This window comes from Cryptococcus depauperatus, chromosome 1, assembly GCF_001720195.1.
Source record: "Cryptococcus depauperatus CBS 7841 chromosome 1, complete sequence".
In the NCBI taxonomy this organism is placed as follows: Eukaryota; Fungi; Basidiomycota; class Tremellomycetes; order Tremellales; family Cryptococcaceae; genus Cryptococcus; species Cryptococcus depauperatus.
The window spans coordinates 232,225-248,359 of record NC_089468.1 but is presented as its reverse complement, the minus strand read 5'-3'; the positions used below and the strand labels follow the sequence as shown (position 1 = coordinate 248,359).

The 16,135-nt window shown below is 43.7% G+C and overlaps 6 protein-coding genes across 6 annotated transcripts; 3 read left to right on the top strand and 3 right to left on the bottom strand.

Moving 5' to 3' along the window:
* Nucleotides 1-1,494: 1,494 nt before the first annotated feature.
* L203_100100 (uncharacterized protein) lies at nucleotides 1,495-3,375 on the top strand (the record flags this gene model as incomplete). The annotated part of the gene is made up of 6 exons (XM_066209567.1): nucleotides 1,495-1,583; nucleotides 1,634-1,746; nucleotides 1,793-2,004; nucleotides 2,056-2,194; nucleotides 2,251-3,276; nucleotides 3,332-3,375. 6 exons carry the CDS (start codon nucleotides 1,495-1,497, stop codon nucleotides 3,373-3,375), a joined length of 1,623 nt encoding a protein of 540 aa, XP_066065664.1.
* Nucleotides 3,376-3,569: 194 nt separating this feature from the next.
* L203_100099 (H/ACA ribonucleoprotein complex subunit 1) lies at nucleotides 3,570-4,367 on the bottom strand (the record flags this gene model as incomplete). The annotated part of the gene is made up of 4 exons (XM_066209566.1): nucleotides 3,570-3,790; nucleotides 3,847-4,140; nucleotides 4,195-4,260; nucleotides 4,316-4,367. 4 exons carry the CDS (start codon nucleotides 4,365-4,367, stop codon nucleotides 3,570-3,572), a joined length of 633 nt encoding a protein of 210 aa, XP_066065663.1.
* A 349-nt stretch (nucleotides 4,368-4,716) lies between these two features.
* Nucleotides 4,717-5,423, top strand: L203_100098 (uncharacterized protein; the record flags this gene model as incomplete). The annotated part of the gene is made up of 4 exons (XM_066209565.1): nucleotides 4,717-4,723; nucleotides 4,774-4,856; nucleotides 4,911-5,162; nucleotides 5,214-5,423. The coding sequence occupies 4 exons, from the start codon at nucleotides 4,717-4,719 to the stop codon at nucleotides 5,421-5,423; spliced, it is 552 nt and encodes a 183-aa protein (XP_066065662.1).
* Nucleotides 5,424-5,530: 107 nt separating this feature from the next.
* On the bottom strand, nucleotides 5,531-6,623 carry L203_100097 (uncharacterized protein; the record flags this gene model as incomplete). The annotated part of the gene is made up of 2 exons (XM_066209564.1): nucleotides 5,531-6,496; nucleotides 6,555-6,623. The coding sequence occupies 2 exons, from the start codon at nucleotides 6,621-6,623 to the stop codon at nucleotides 5,531-5,533; spliced, it is 1,035 nt and encodes a 344-aa protein (XP_066065661.1).
* A 389-nt stretch (nucleotides 6,624-7,012) lies between these two features.
* L203_100096 (uncharacterized protein) lies at nucleotides 7,013-9,045 on the top strand (the record flags this gene model as incomplete). Its single annotated transcript, XM_066209563.1, has 5 exons — nucleotides 7,013-7,194; nucleotides 7,241-7,581; nucleotides 7,633-8,228; nucleotides 8,279-8,361; nucleotides 8,418-9,045. The coding sequence occupies 5 exons, from the start codon at nucleotides 7,013-7,015 to the stop codon at nucleotides 9,043-9,045; spliced, it is 1,830 nt and encodes a 609-aa protein (XP_066065660.1).
* Nucleotides 9,046-10,663: 1,618 nt separating this feature from the next.
* Nucleotides 10,664-15,236, bottom strand: L203_100095 (uncharacterized protein; the record flags this gene model as incomplete). Its single annotated transcript, XM_066209562.1, has 6 exons — nucleotides 10,664-13,240; nucleotides 13,293-13,709; nucleotides 13,762-13,856; nucleotides 14,471-14,668; nucleotides 14,718-14,967; nucleotides 15,009-15,236. 6 exons carry the CDS (start codon nucleotides 15,234-15,236, stop codon nucleotides 10,664-10,666), a joined length of 3,765 nt encoding a protein of 1,254 aa, XP_066065659.1.
* Nucleotides 15,237-16,135: the final 899 nt, after the last annotated feature.

Genomic DNA, 16,135 nt, shown 5'->3' with positions numbered 1-16,135 from the left:
GCTATGACAAAACGACTTATAGATGAGACAAATTGTGCCTGTAGAATGCTACTCGAAGAACATACCCAATATCAAAACAAGAAAAAGAGAGCTTTGTTATTACTCTCCGATCCGGTAAACAAAGATTTTCAATTCCCCGTTTCTCATTTCTCTCTATCTTAAAATCATTTTCCCATCTCTTTGCAAGTCTCAAAAAGCATGTCTCATGTGTGATGTGTACAGGAGAGAAATAATGGTTCAGTATGACTGAGAATAGACTGGACGGGCTGAGCCAGTCAACTTTCTTCTTTTCGCTATATGTTTATGCAACGAAACGATGTGTTATGTCAGCCTAATCTATTTCTATCTGTAACGTATTCAATGCCATGTTTGACCATTGGCTCTGTGAGTCATCAATTAAACCCATGTTCAACAACGCATCATATACAGGAAAAATCTTCCCAACCTGTTGCAACTACTCTATCCATTAACTTGTAGGATAGCTAGAGAATAATTTGGTCTTGCAGAAACTCAACGTCACAATCGTAGAAAGTGTCACATGTGACGAACCGGGACTTGTGTCTCTTTAAAAATCGATGGCATTAGGTGATGAAACTAGAAAGCTAGTCTCAGCTTCTTTCTGTTCGCCAACCATTATGAGCATAATCTCGTGAATGACGAACGAATGTTCAAATGTTATGCCAAGTTTGATGGAGAGGTGAAATCTATTAAGTCTGTCTTCCATCCTCAAAGTCGCTATTCACCACAATTCTACAAGCAAAATGGTCAATGAATTTACAGTTATGTTCAGTTCACTTAGTGAGATGCAATGTGAATCGTGACAATGCTTGTATCTCTATGCTTACATCTGACCCTAGCTCATTTTCATCCCAATGGAACGGAATGGATGTGCTGCTATTTCTTGAAATATTGTAATCTCCACGCTCTGTTTCTCCCAATTGACTAGCGATTGAAGAAGGTGCTATGCCTTGTACCTCGAGCTGTGCAACCAACATTGCGTACAGCAACAACAGTTTTGTCCTCATCAGACTGAAAGTTTGATGACTAGCTCAATAAGTCTTGTGTTCAGCTGGTAGATTGGTAGGGTATATGCAGCAAACAACGCAATTCCAAAATAATCAAAACATTGTGAGCCGTATCCAATGCACCTCCTCTGCGACTATTTGAGAGTTCGTAAATATAAATAGTCAACATATTAGGCAGAGGAGGTGAGCCTCTCTTACATCAACATGGCTCGACAATACTTCCATACAACGATCCGGCTACATGAGTGGCCAAGGTCGCTCCATTAGTTGTGGGTATTTGAACTATTACTGAAATAATAGAATGATTGTAAAAAGTAGAATAAAAAATACAATTGAAATTGAGTTTTTGGTCTTGTAATCAAGATTAAGAATACTACTGTTACGTAAGATATTATGAACAAGTTGGACTTTTTATCTCAATCTATTTGTATAACTTGCCTTGAAAACATTTCTTTCGTTCTTTCCCGAAATGTTTGACCCGCATTCTGTGGCTTCTAAAAGGAGAGCGAGCGTGTCCCAGGACTTTCAAGCTGTCATCATTGTTGGATATGGCCAAAAGTGAGATATTTGTGGCTACATGAGAGATTAATTATTGAAGATGGTGGTAGTTTGTACCCATTCAATCAGGGAACAAATGTCATCTCGAAAGCGCTCATTCCGGTGGGAAATATACCTATTATTAACTATGTTATTGATTGGGTCCTTGCTGCCGGTCTTTTAGGTATGTCTTGTCCAATTCATTGCTGGCATCTACTGAAGCATTCTAGATATATTAATAATCGTTCCAAACGTATTTCATGGGCAAATCGCAAACCACATTGCTGAGGCATATAATAAGTCGAGCTATTCCAGAATTAGGATAAATTTAAGGAGAAATACGGAAGGAGAGAGAGACGAGGATGAGAATGATAGTGAGAAGGACCTGTCGCAAAAGGACGGAACGGCAAGGATTTTGAGAAGATTCAGAAACTTCATTAAGGTGTGTTTATAGCGTCTATTCAGCAGAATTCGGGAGCTTCCATATTCACAGAGTGATTTTCTTCTTTTGCCCTGCGACATTGCTCCTCCATCATATCTCCCCTTAAAAGCGGTTTTGGATAGACATCGTTCGACGCCCAATGCCATCATGACGTCTGTCTTTTATGAGCCCATAGACTCTGTAAAAGAAGGTGTGTCGCCATTCTTGGATCTAAAGACGATGCATTGAACTGATCATGAGTCATAGTTGAAGAGCATATCCTTGTTGGCCTTGACAAAAACACTTCTGAACTTTTACTCATTACACCTTTAGACAGCATGGACGAGGAAGATTTCCAAATTCGCACATCTCTCCTCACCAACCATCCCTCTCTTTCACTCACCACTCGCCTTCTTGATGCGCACGTCTATGTCTTTCGTCGTACATTCCTTGACTTGTTGGCAACAAGACGAGCAAAAGATTTGGACAGCATGAAGGAGCAAGTTGTACCTTGGCTGATTAAAGGCGGCTGGCAAAGAAGCCTTGGGCAAAAATGGGCACCCATCCTTGATCCTCCTGGCCGTGATCCTCTTGCTGAAGCCCTTGCTCAATCGACCAATGCCCCGCCCAGTCTCTCTCTTCCAAATGGCATCTCTTCTCCTTTTTCACAACAAGCCCTTTTACCTCAAACCTGTCCTCCATCTCCTGGTGAAGTCGACACATTGTATGGCTCTGGTATTCTTTCCCCAATAAGGCCTGCAAAGGGCAAATTGCCAAAATGGAAATGTCAGATAATTGTGGCCACCCCTCCTTCCCTGCCCGCTGTACCAACACCAGCCCAAAGCAAAGGGAGCAAGCAAGATAAATCCAATGTGCAATATTCACCTGAATCGGAGCATCTGGTCAGAGCGAACTCGCTCGCAGGGTACTGGGAACTCAACCGACGCTTCATCAAAACACTCGCTACTAATTCTCAGCCTGCTCGTGTAGTCATCCCAGAAGATGCTGGCACCGCCCCCGATGTTTCGTCTGCTGCTCAAATCTCCCCTGACAGTCATTTAGGAGAAGGTACCAGAGTTGGCGAAAAGGCTAGTATCAAGAAATGTATAATTGGAAGGCATTGTGTCATTGGCAAAGGAGTCAAGCTGACTGGATGCGTTATTTGGGACTTTGTGACTGTAGAAGAGAATGCACGAATTGAGAACAGCATAGTGTGCTCTAATGGGAGGATTGGTGAAAAGGCTCAAATCAAGGATTGTGAATTTGGGACCGGGTTTGAGGCATTATCAGGAGGTGGGTGGTTTAAACATCTGATCAATGACGATATCGCTCATCTGCCCTGTTTCAGCTGTTCTCAAAGGTGAGAGGCTCATTGCGGGGCAAGAGGTATAGGTGAATCGACATTGCACATAAGATATTTCATGCACTTGATTAGTTTACATATTTTGCAAGATGATCACACTGATCGCAGCTGGTTTCACTCATGATATCTTGAAAATTGTACTTGTACTTGAAACCAAAAAGTACACATACATGTCCGAAAATGAATCAAAAGCCTAATGTCATCAGCTCTCTTTCCCTTCCGCCTAGTATCCCCCTCTACCTCCCCTAAATCCACCTCTGCCACCTCCACCTCCTCGAGATTGGAACCCTCCTCGTCCCCCAGAACCACCACCACCGCCTCTAGTTTGGAAACCGCCTCTAGCTTGGAAACCGCCTCTGGCTTGAAAGCCGCCCCGTCCACCCCGTCCACCGGCGCCGCCTCGGCTTCCTCGAGCACCACCTCTTCCGCCAGCACCACCACGCTCTAATCAATATTGGTGAGCCACCTCGAAAGAATAAAGCGCAAAATACTCTACTTACTGGTAACCTTGGCACCTCCAGCAACTTTTGGCTTCGGCAGAAATCTTTCTATAGGCAAAAGCTTTTCACCAGAAATGTACACCTTGTCTTCCTTTTTAAAACTCTCTGCCAACATCCCGTGCTCCATCTTGACAGTAAAGAATACTTCATTGATTGGTCCGAGAATTTCATCGACCTTACCGATTTGGGTTTTGTTGGCGAGATAAATAGGAGCATTAAAGTATGGTATTTTTGTTGGAGCAGTGAGAGTGCAAAGCATTTCTGATTCTACTGGATGTTGGAAAGAACCAATTTCTAATCAACGAGCTGGTCAGCTCATTTTGTGATTAACTCAAAAGATCAATATACCAAGAACAGTTTCGGGAGGACCCATATCTCTTTGCTGGAAACCTCCTCTACCACCACCTCGTCCGCCTACACAATCACCACGTCAGTTTGCTCTTTCATTACCTGCTCGTTCACAAGTCACCTCTACTTCCACCACGGCCACTTCCGCCTCTAGAGAATCCTCTACCGCTCATTCTTTTACAACTATACGCTTGACTGTTTTGTAGTGATTAAGGAGATGACAAAATGGCTGAGTTCTTTACAGATATATTTGTTGGACATTAATCTGAAAATTCAAGAATTCAAAGAGAAGCGCGGAAAATTTCGGCGTTACTACTCGTGTGGAGGTTTGATGAAAGAGATTAGCGGAATCAAATTTGAATTAGCTTCAGATTTCTAAATAGGTATTACAATTTGTTCGATGAACTGAATAAAAGATAAAGAACCCAGCTTTGAACTTTTATACCTTTTCTTACTTGAAATCCTTTTTAGAATTGTGTTATACTTGTGAGGTCATTCGCTTGGCCATTCAAGACAACAAGAATGGGAGGTAAGTAGGTTGGGTTATATACTTTACGAACGACCAGTAATGGACTCTAGTCACATTCTCAACCCTTTGGGCTCGTCTTTTTGCAAGAAAAGAGACAAAGGTGCTCATCTTGGGCCTTGACAATGCAGGAAAGGTGAGTGTCTCTCCTGGTATGATCAGCTAGCATTATTGGCCAACCAACATTCAGTCAACGATCCTATATCGAATAACAATGGGCTCTGTCGTCGCATCTGCACCCACTGTAGGATCCAACCACGAGATATACGACTATAAAGGTGTTCGCTTTGGACTCATCGATATTGGGGGACAGACAAGTTTGCGGTCGAGCTGGGGCCAATATTATGCAGGGACGGAAGCAATCATCTTGGTGATTGATTCGAACGATGGAGCAAGATTGGCTTTGGTCAAGCAGGAGCTGATGAAATTGGTCAGCGATGAGGTACATGTGAATGATTGACCGTTTAAGCGCCAAGCTGACAGAAGGCCATAGTCGTTATCAACGGCGCTGCTGTTAGTGCTTGCCAATAAGCAAGATTTACCAGTCGCTGAAGGTCGGCTGACACCGGCACAAGTATCCGAATCCTTGGGTTTAACCGATCTGAGAGAACGAGAATGGCAGATTATGGGTTGCAGTGCTCTCACTGGCGAGGGGCTGTTTGAGGGAATGGACTGGCTTGTTTCCAAACTTGCTGCTCATTAAAGCACATTCTCTGGGAACTGAGAAAGTAAAGGTTTCACGACCACAGCCCTGTTATAATCCCAATCACATAGTAGCTATGCGAGAATCGTTGTACATGCATGTTGAAATTAGAACCTACCACCGCTTAACCCCACACCTGTCGTTCCTCGTCCGCCAAGTCCGTTTAATGGTTGTCCAAAGTTGAACAAACTCTTCTCTCCTCTCCATACTGACTTTCCTACTTTGACAACTTCTCGGGCAAAGATTTCACCAAAGCCAAGCATGACTCCATTGATAAAGGGTAAGACAAGGTTGATGCCAACAACAGCAAAGACACGAGAGATTGACAGTGATTTGGCATTGGTGAACAGCGTAAGGGTAAGCGAAGGGGGTTGGGTGGGAGGTAATGGAACATTGGGAGTTTTCTGAGGTGATGGCACCTTGACAAGGTCGTCAGAATTGGTAGACCGAGGAGAAGAAACCTTTTCGCCACTTCCCGAGGATTGTCCAGATATTTCTTCCCAAGCTTGGGAAGTGGCCGATCGACGGGATAAAGTCGCTGATTCGGAGGGAACATCTTGAGGGATGATAGGCTTTGGGTTTTGGAATACAGGAGGAATAGGATCGGAATGTCCAGAGGCAGTCACCGCAGATACACTCTTTTGCTCTCCCTCATCCTTCTTTCCCACAAGCTCCCAAGCCTCTCTGACCTTTTTCTTATCATGATGGCCCTTGGCACCCTGCACCTCGTCCTCTTCACCTTCCAATTCTATCCTTATCCTCTCTTCATCCTTCTTTCTCTCTTCTTCGTCATGTGCCTTTTTTCTTTCATTACTGCCGTCTTTCTGCTTAGCCTTGGCTTCTGCAGCGCGTTCGTCTTCAAAACGCTTGCGAGTAGCTTCTGCCTTTTCGCGGGCAACAGCAGACTCGGCTTGCCATCCTGACACATAGCTTTGGTATGTTTTAGGCCATTCGTCCATACCCGGAACAGACTCAGAGAGATTAGCTACAGGTATTTCTTCTTTGATCTGTGAAGGAACGAGGACTGCAGGTTTTGTAGCAGGAGGAATATTGAATGAGTCTTCCAAGGCAGACTTTACTCTTTGTGGTTAGCCAGGGCTTCAACATCATGACTGTCCAAGCTGAACGTACACCCAAACTGTCTTCCAAGTCTTGAATGGCATTGAGCCCTTCCTCGGCCTCTTTCCTGTTGTCTGACATGACGACTGGTTTATATATTGTTTTTAAAAATGAAATCAAAAAAGCAAGCAAGAAATAGTTGCGAATAATTAGGAATCCTGGCACGCCATTTTGGCTTGACATAAAATAGTGATGTCACGACTTTTATTCGTTTGCTTAACATTTTGCCATCTACATGTATAAATATATTTCCAGCATCAAGACAAAACAATTTTTGCTTTTGCTTATAACTCTATCGATACAAATATAAGAATTATAATACCAAGATATCGATTATGAGCTACAACCAGCAAATGCGATGAGAAGGATTATGGAGACGAATATATTGTTTATTCTCAACGTCACATCGTTTGTGATTTACCTTGTTGATTAGTATGGCAATATATGCTAATGAATCTACAGCGATAGCCATGCCTACATGTTCTGTCTGCAGTCTCTCTATCACTGCTGACCAAATCGTTTTTGAGCACCATGTAAACTCTCATTTTGAGAGTAGTGATAGGTTACAAGAGAGTGTTTACGAAACAGCCTGGCATGAGACTCGAGAGAGTGCCGGACATGGAACCAGTCAAGGCAAAGTTGTTTTAGACGGGTGCGCTGAAGAAAATAATACTGTGTTATTGCTAACAAACATAAAGTCATCCCGTTGACGCTTTTGAAGCTTGCCCATTCTGTGACTTTCCTCTATCGTTTCTTACGGTTGTTGAATCTAAGGTTCACCTTGACTGTTGTTGGCCCTCATCTTCCACAGCAAGTCAAGACGTGAGAGAAGAGAATGTTGAATTTGATTATCCATGTTTGATCGATGTCCAGCAGCGAAAACAAGATGATGAGATCATAGGTCAAGAATGGGATGGACCTGTTAGACCAAGCAGCTGGTCTGACTGGGTGGGCAGAAAGGTTGAAAGAGGCGACAAGTGGTGGGATCCGATCCATGGGCCTGTGATTACTAGTCAAATACCTCGTAACTTTTCTCCAGGCAAGTCGTCTACATAAGCTACATAATGAAAGCTAAAAGGAATTCACATAGGAATAATACCAATCCTGGCAGCTGCGCTTCAAACCTCTGTTCACCAGCGTACCACAAGCAAAGCTATCCTGTGCCAACCAACGGTACACATCAAAAGCGTCTGGAGCTTTGACCTTGGATGGGGCTGCGGTTATCGAAACGCTCTAATGCTAATATCTACTCTTTTGTCTGTACCAGAATATCAACCAATCTTTGCAAAGGACAACAATGGTGCCGAGCCGAGCGTGAGGCGTATCCAAGGATGGATAGAAGAAGCGTGGGCACAAGGTTATGACCCTGATGGCAGAGAGCAGCTGGGCGGAAATATTCTTGGTCGAAAAAAATGGATCGGGCCTTCAGATTTGTACGCCATGTTCACATACAAGGGCATACCTTGTCGGATTTTCGACTTTCCAAAAGCTCCAAAGCATGGCAAGGGAAGGCCAGCATATACAAGGCTGCAGCAATGGGTCCGGTCATACTTTAACGATGCTGCTCCTGTTACGGAACAGGGACAAGAACAGTTGACCTGTGATGTAACGATGCGTTCAGGGGATAATGATCCGAGTAGGAGCGGGGATGTCAGAGTATTCAACAAATTCCCTCTTATCCTTCAGGTAAGCTATCTTCACTCTGTTCGACAGAGTGAGAACTGACCAATCCTTAGCATTCTGGCCATTCCAGGACGATTGTAGGATATGAGGAGAATGTAAAAGGGGATGTCAGCATTCTCGTATACGACCCTGGACGGTAAGTTATCTTCATTGTTATTATATGTACTGGACTAAATAGGTTCGTTTTACCAGAAAAATTCCTAAAAATATTCGCGCAGCAGCTCTATCCAAGCTGGCCAATGACCGCGTCAAATTATCTTCACCGCTTCCTATTATGTCTTGGCCTCCAGTTAATGTATCTACAGTATCTATGAAATCGGCCAGGTCGCGCAAAAAGTCTCCTCTGGGGCCCAATCTTGAAAATACTCATCAAGTTGTACCATTTTCGAGGCCATATACGAATGGCAAGGCAGAAATTATCTATGTCAACAGCGAGAGCAGGAAAAATCTTAGACATATATGTGGAGGTAGTCAACAAGAGGGAGACATCAAGAACGGAGAACGTTCTGCCCAGCTCAATGATAATTATACATCAAAAACATCAATTTCTTCCCTACGAGAGGATGAGGAAATGTCTCCTTCAGGTTGGATCCGCAAAAAGAGGTCTCATTTCAAAGCCATAGCTAAAAGTGATAAACCACTCCCTGATCCGATTATGCCAGCTCAGGCGCTCAAAACGCTCGACTACTTTCGAATCAGTTCTCTAAGCTTATCAAAGTATACACAGTATCAGATCCTGGTATTTACTGGAGGACCTGTACTAAGCGAACAGGAGCGAGTGAGCCGAAAAATCTTACGTAGTACCACCATCCAGGACTGAACGATTGTGGATATCTTGCGAATAGATTTGACAGCAGGCCTGAAGCTCTATGCTTCATAAGACACAATCTCACGCCCAAGGGATTCTCTTAGAGTAGAGACGATGGCTATCATCACAAACAGAAAACAAAAATCCACAGTCAGGTCAGAATATACCAAAACGCCTCTCAGGTCCCCACATAATCATCATTCCCTTCCTTTAATAGTCATGTCTTGCCTTTAGAAGACAAGAAGGTTGTCATTCTTCTCACCCGTGTGGTTTACAGCGAGCAAAACCAGAACAGAAATGTGACAGTATACAGCTCACAAAGGTGTTCAAAAACCACAGGTTTCGGGGCTGAAGGGCGGCAGAATTCGCCCTTGGTCAAGAGCCGGCGGTATATAAGCTTTGCCCATTTGGCCGATCGCGACATATCCACTTATCAGGAGCCTCTTATACACTATTGTCATGGACTCTGCAAGGAAGACAAGCGTCGTTATCATCGGCGCTGGTGAGTCGTTTTTGCTTTATCCACCAGTTGGTTGGTGTATAGATAAAAGGAAGTTTTGGCATGTCCATGGCGTTGTGGATGCTCCAGAGTGGAAAGTAAAAGGTCACCATTCTTGACGAATGCAACATACTGCTTGCACCTGATGCTGCTAGTACCGATAGATGACTTATATTCTTGCTTTTTAAGCCGAAACTGACAAGGTGTCATGATCATTGTCATGAACATTACCAATAATTAAAATCCACGCTCTGAACGAAAAGGTCACAACCATTCAATCCCAGTTGCATTACTATGTATTGCCCATATTCCCTGTCATAATTCCAAGGTTATCGCAACAACCCAAGTCCTGACAGGCGACTGGCTTATCGACTACCATCCTGATTTCAAAAACTTGTTCTTCATCACAGGTAAATCCGGCCACGTTTTCAAGGTCACATCTAACATTGGAAGGGAAATTGTCATCGTTATAGAGTGGAGCAAAGAAAGCAGAGTTCTTGTTGATCTCACTGGAAATGGGGCTGATAGCCGAGTCAGAGCCAGAGAGCTATTAAGAAATAAGGATATGATCATTCCTGATGACCTAAAGGTTTGACAAACTCTTTACTTTTGCTGCCACAGCTGTAGTTTGTAATGTGAGTGGACTAGGAATATTCTATCACTGCATAGATATATCGATATTGCTATTCTGAACCTGAATTGTATCTTCAAAACTTCTTGCAAAACTTTGAAACGGACAAGACTCAAGATCCGATTTGCCTTGATTCTAGAGAATCAACGATTAAGACTTTTGTTTTCTTCATAGATTTGGCCGATGGCATTCAAAAGGATATATCGATAGAATCAGTCTTCTTTTAGCGATAACTTTGACAATCATCTTGAAGATTGAGGCGACTGATGGGTGACTGCATCAAAGACGTCAAATTTGCTTCCAAGTAAGGCTGTCGTGGGCTGAGACATGGCATGACATTAAAAATCGTATATAAAGCTAAAATTAGGTTTACTCGTATATATTCAGATATATATACTACATGCAGAGTGTAATCGTATATAGTCAAACAACCTAATAGAACAACCTTACAATCAGTACACTGTCCAGACACATCACTATATAATATGTTTTTCGTTCACCTACTCCGCGGGGAATTTAAAGCTTTGTCGAAGCTCTCCAATATCAAATCCCAGACGCAGATCTGACTTGCTTTGGGTCTTTGGTATCAGAATAGACGTTGAAGTTGGAGTAGAGGACGTAAGCGCCGGTGGTTGATCATGTTGCAATGGTAAAAGAGAAGATGGGGAAGATGGTTTGAGCTGGGTGACCTCTTCATGGTCAATCTTGGCATCTCTTTCGTCCTTCTCAAATGCTTGATCTTTTTGTTCGGGCGCTTTCATTCTCCTAATAGCATCAATTACTTCTTCAAGCTCATTCACAACTTGTCCGCTCCTCTTTCGAACCTCATCATCACATCCCATCACGATGTTCTCACCCATCTCCAACAAATCCTCTACTCGAACCCCCTTTTCTCTCGCTTTCTTGGTAAGTTGGATCCGATCTTGCCTACTCATATTACTAAGGATAACCTTGTTATGACGGATAGGAGCAGAAACAGATTCAAAGACGATATCTTTGCCAGGGGGAGGCAAAGCGGTCTCAAGAGAAGGATCGTCAACATGGGATGAGGTCGGATACTCGGCCAGATAGACATCATCACTGAAAGAATGCCTTTCTGTTCCCAGAGAAGTATTTTCAGTAGTTGGACTGTCTTTCCATGTTTGCACAAAATCTGGTGCTTCGCTTCTCTCAGACTTGATATCTTCGTCGGGGAATTCTGAACTCTCATAGCCTACTTGTAATGCCCTTCTGTCAAGCTTAACAACCACATCCTTGCCTCTCTCCCAATGTCTGACGACTTCGCCAAGCCTTTTTCGCACCATGTTCCATTTTTCTACTTGTTCTTGACTTTTTTGCGCCTCACTGATACTAGCTCGGATAGTTACCAATTCTCCCCAAGCTCCAGCAATACTCTCCATCATCTTATCAACATGCTCCATCAGCAGTTGCTCATCACCTGTCCTTGGAGCAAAGTCCTTGTTTGTTTGTCCAAGGAGAGAAGTCAATGGAAAAATGGCCTCAACAGGCGAAATATCCATTTCTGACATTTGACGGCCTTGGCTGCCAACAAGATCATCCAGAGTCCCACGTATTTCCAGCTCCTTTCTTGCGCCTTTCAAAGCCTTCTCCATTTCCAGTCGCTCTTTTCCCATATTTTCAGACAACTCATTTAACACGCGATCAAGTTCTTCCCAATAAGAATCATCCTTTTCAGTAAATTGCAGACCAAGAAGGCAGCAAGCCATCCTTCGACGTTTGAGGTGAATTCCAAGGGACGAGGCTATTAATGCCGGAGTTGTGAGAGGCGATACCGAGGTGATCCTTTGTAAAGGCGCGCGAGAGAGTGGAGAAGAATTGGGCGTAAGTGACGACCGTTTATCAAACGGAAGAGTGTTTGGCAAGCCTAGTCCGAGCCCTGTGGGAACTATGCTTGGTGTAGCGAAAGGCCTACGTGCTCGCGATCCAACAGTTCTAGCAGTTCGAAGAGTTTGCAGGTCTGAAACCGGCATGCTTCTTCTTGTAAGCTCTTCGACACCTTTCATCTCTCGATCTTCGTCAGAGCTAGGATAATATAGCATATTCTGTAGACTTTTCCTTTTTCTTCCGGGATCATCATCAGATCCCCGCTCGAATAGCTCTTCTAAGCGTGATGAAGGTGAGAAATCGGGATCTGGAAGGGGAGAGAAGAAAGATGAGCCTCTTGTTTCGGACGCTAACGGAGCGGTACGAAGAGGGACTACACCTGTGGCAAATAATTCGGGGGCTCGGCGAGAAAGAGGGGAAGGAATGTGTTTAAAGGGCGATGCAACAGGTCGGAGTTTTGTAAGAGCAGCATTGGGGGTTTGGGGTGAAAACAACTTGTCCGGCTCTGGCGAAGTGATGGGGGACATTGATTCTGTTACAGGTTGCACCATTATCCTGTCATCATCCTCGCCATGTCCAGAACTATGATTTATAATCCCAACCGCTTCTGTAATCCTTCTCTCAGATCTCATATCGCCCACCCATGAGTTCCTTGTCTTTGTACGTTCGATACTAGCTCTTTTGGATAATCTCGGAGTCCTCTCAGGTATCTGGGTGAACCGATCATTAGGGTCAGGCATCGACATGATGGAAAGATGCTGGGAACGGCGGGAATGCGAATGGCCTAAAGAACTGAAGCTACCAAATCTCTTCCCAGGAGACGGAGTAGACAATGGACGAAGATTTGTACGGCGAGGAGAAGGAATTTCCTGTTGTCGATGTAGCTCATCCTCGCTTGAAAACATTTCTTGTGTCTTTCTTCTTGAATAGAAGAAATTTCCGACGACTGGAATATCGTACATCTCTCCAAGTACCGCTAGTTCTTTTTTGTCCGCCATCTCCAAAAGAGTCGAGGTTGCTGTAGCGATATGGTCAGCCATGCTATCGGTCGAACGATGAAGAGCAAGACGCAATTCCTGATGGGCGTTTAGAGTGTCTAGATATGGTTTAAGTATATCAAGAGAGGCAGATAGGGCAATATTTAGAGAATGGGATTGAGAGAGAAAGTTCTTCAAAGATGTTAAAGATTTAGTTTTAGGAGTTATCGGCGGAGTCTGAGATGACATAACTGACTAGAGAATAGTTAGCGCAGGCCGAAGCGATAACATATTGGGCTAAACTCACCGAGCCGTGATATCTTTGCCAGACATACACACCAGCAGCAGTTACTAAAACCAAGAGTAAAATTCCTCCAATCGCCCACACTCCCAGAACAAGAACAAGTCCAAGCACGACACAGGCCACAGCTGCAGTCAGGTCCCACCTCTCCTTGCCCCTTTCTAACCATTTTCTTGTCTCTGCCCATAATTCCAACTTTTCCATTTTGGATGTTGCATCCAAGGAGTCACTGAGACCTGGAACATAGTCCTTCTCCAATAGCCCAGATGAACATATGAGGTATTTGAATTGTTCAGCAAACGTATCCTCAGGGACCTGGGTAGCTGGATAGATGCCTGGAAATGTTGTCGGTTGCTGCAACGCATTGCTTGATCTACTTGAGTATTTATCTGGGGCTACACAAGCTCCTATAGCAGATGAAAGCTATAGAACTGTCAATCATAGAGATACCTTTAAGCCCATCGTGTAAACCTACGTCCTTGTCCATATTATCCTCCAGGTGTCCACTGTTTGCCCCTTCGAGCTCCTTTTCTAGTGATCTTGCAAATAGTTGACTACTCTCGATTCCATCTAAAAACCTGTTAACATCTATAATCATACCTTGGTTCTCTCAATACCGGCGCTGTGGACATTATTTGTTTTCTTGCCATACAATGGGTCCAGCTTTGGCTCACTGACAATTGAAATGCTTCCATCACTATATTCCAGCCCAGACTTACCTTTAAAGCACTCTTCTAGCGAGCTGGTTTCAGAAATATGCTTGGCCATCGTCTGAAGTACAAGGATAAGGCGTTCTCTCAGCGATCCCTCTCACCTCCCCTCTTATCCTACTACGCTGAACGTATCCTGTCTTTCTTTATCTGATAATGAGGAAGCTGTTATTCCAATGGGTCAAAAGTGCAGATGTGATATGTATAAATTGTCAAAGTCAATTGTATCGTTAATATTTGTATCTGTTTATCGGTGTTTTTTCAAGTGTAAATATGTTTATAAAAGTGACAAAAGAGCCAAGCCAAAGGTAGGTTTCCCCCAAAAAATAAATATTGTTGTTGTGTTTATTGTTTGTGTATTTATTTTATTTCATAATACAGCTCAATGTAATTGACTTTATATGCTTTCGCTACATATAGCAACTACAAGGCAGCAGTAACCGTAGTCTATCTGTCATTGCGCTCTTTGCTTACCCTCATAAATGCTCATACCCAATCCTTTGTCGAATGGCAATACCATATTTGTATAACCATTTTTCGGGTCATTGAGATACTCAATCAGGTCTCTGTATCTTTCACAAGAACCAGTGATGTTGTCAATGAGTACAACAGCTTTCTGTCCAAGATGCGGCTCGAGAAGCTTGAGAGCAGGCAAAGCCATAGGTGTCCAGACTACTCAACCCGGCTGTCAGTCATCTGCAAGAAGGATGTATTTGCTCACTGTCTAGGAGAACAAAATCGATGCCATTGTGTGGTAGATTCGCCTGGAGAGTCTCTCGGAGGTCGCCTTCTCTCAAATCTATTGCAGACAAGATATTTTCCCCTGCTTCCTTCCAAAACTCTCTGGCTTTTTGGGCCTTCGTTGGCTCATTCTCTGTGGCAATGACTTGGCCTTGAGCTTGCAAGCAGGCGGCGTTCTTCAAAACTGCCAAAGCCAGATAGATGGTGCTCACTCCAAAACTTGTTCCCACCTGTCACAAATCAATATCTTGCGAATTGATTCGCTGCTTACCTCTACAATGTTGAGAGCGTTACTGGAGAGACAAAGCTGATACATGAACCAACATTTGTCCTGGTCCAGGCAGATGAACTTGTCCCTCATGGTATCGTCAAAATCCTTGGCTGGTATTTTGGCAAGACGAATCGATTTCTCCTGCTCTAGGGATTCCCTATGCAAACGATCCAAAAGAGCATGGACGTGGGCGCCAGCAACCACTGGGTTTCCATTGAGAGCCGTCATCTTTTTTTTATACTTGAAAGTTGTCAGTAATGCTTTATGTAAATTGCCTGAAATTGTTATAGGAATAATAGCTTGTGTGGACCAGACATGGATGATGTCCGGACATGTCGCCTTCTACACGTCACAAGTATAAGTGCATAGCACTTCATGCTGCCATATGGGAAAACCCTATTGTAAGCTTAAGTGGCTCACTGTAACTAAGCATTTTATTACTTGCGGTTGTGGTAGAAACGCTTAAGGTCGAGTACTGCAAAACTAGCACTGGTGGTGCATATGAAATGAAGTATTAACGAGGAACTATTCTATCTACAATCTATGTATTCTATGTTGATGGGCTTTTCTGGGTTTCCCCATATGGCAGCATGGAGTGCTATGCACTTACACTCTCCTCCTGTTGGCACAAGAGCTCGTCTCTCTCCCATACGTTTCCACTATCCCATTCGATTCCTGTACTCGTTATAGGTTTCTCTAAAACCTCTCAACTGGCAAGCGTGGTCTATATCTATCTATTTTCTTGAAGGACCTGAGCCTGGCAACACCGCTCGCAGTGGATCTTTCCCTCGGTGTCTTCGATGATCTAGAATATGGTGGACTCGGTACCGTTCCGGGCCTGTTTCTGGCAGTGGTAAAGTTGACGGCGACACCTGTCCAAACCGTGAAGACGAAAGATATGGCTTTAATAAACTGTCGTGGAACTTGGTGAATTGATCTCTCGATCCGTTTGGAAAGTCCAGTTTGTATACTGATCTCTCTTGGTAAGTGTCACGGCCTGTTCCGTATTTTCTTTGGTGCAGGCGGGAGAAGGTATTCTAAAATTTTGAAGGGGCTGGATGCTAGATTCTAGGTTCTTAACCAGGGTTCTGGGTTAATTCATATTATGTATCTATAACAGGCCTAGA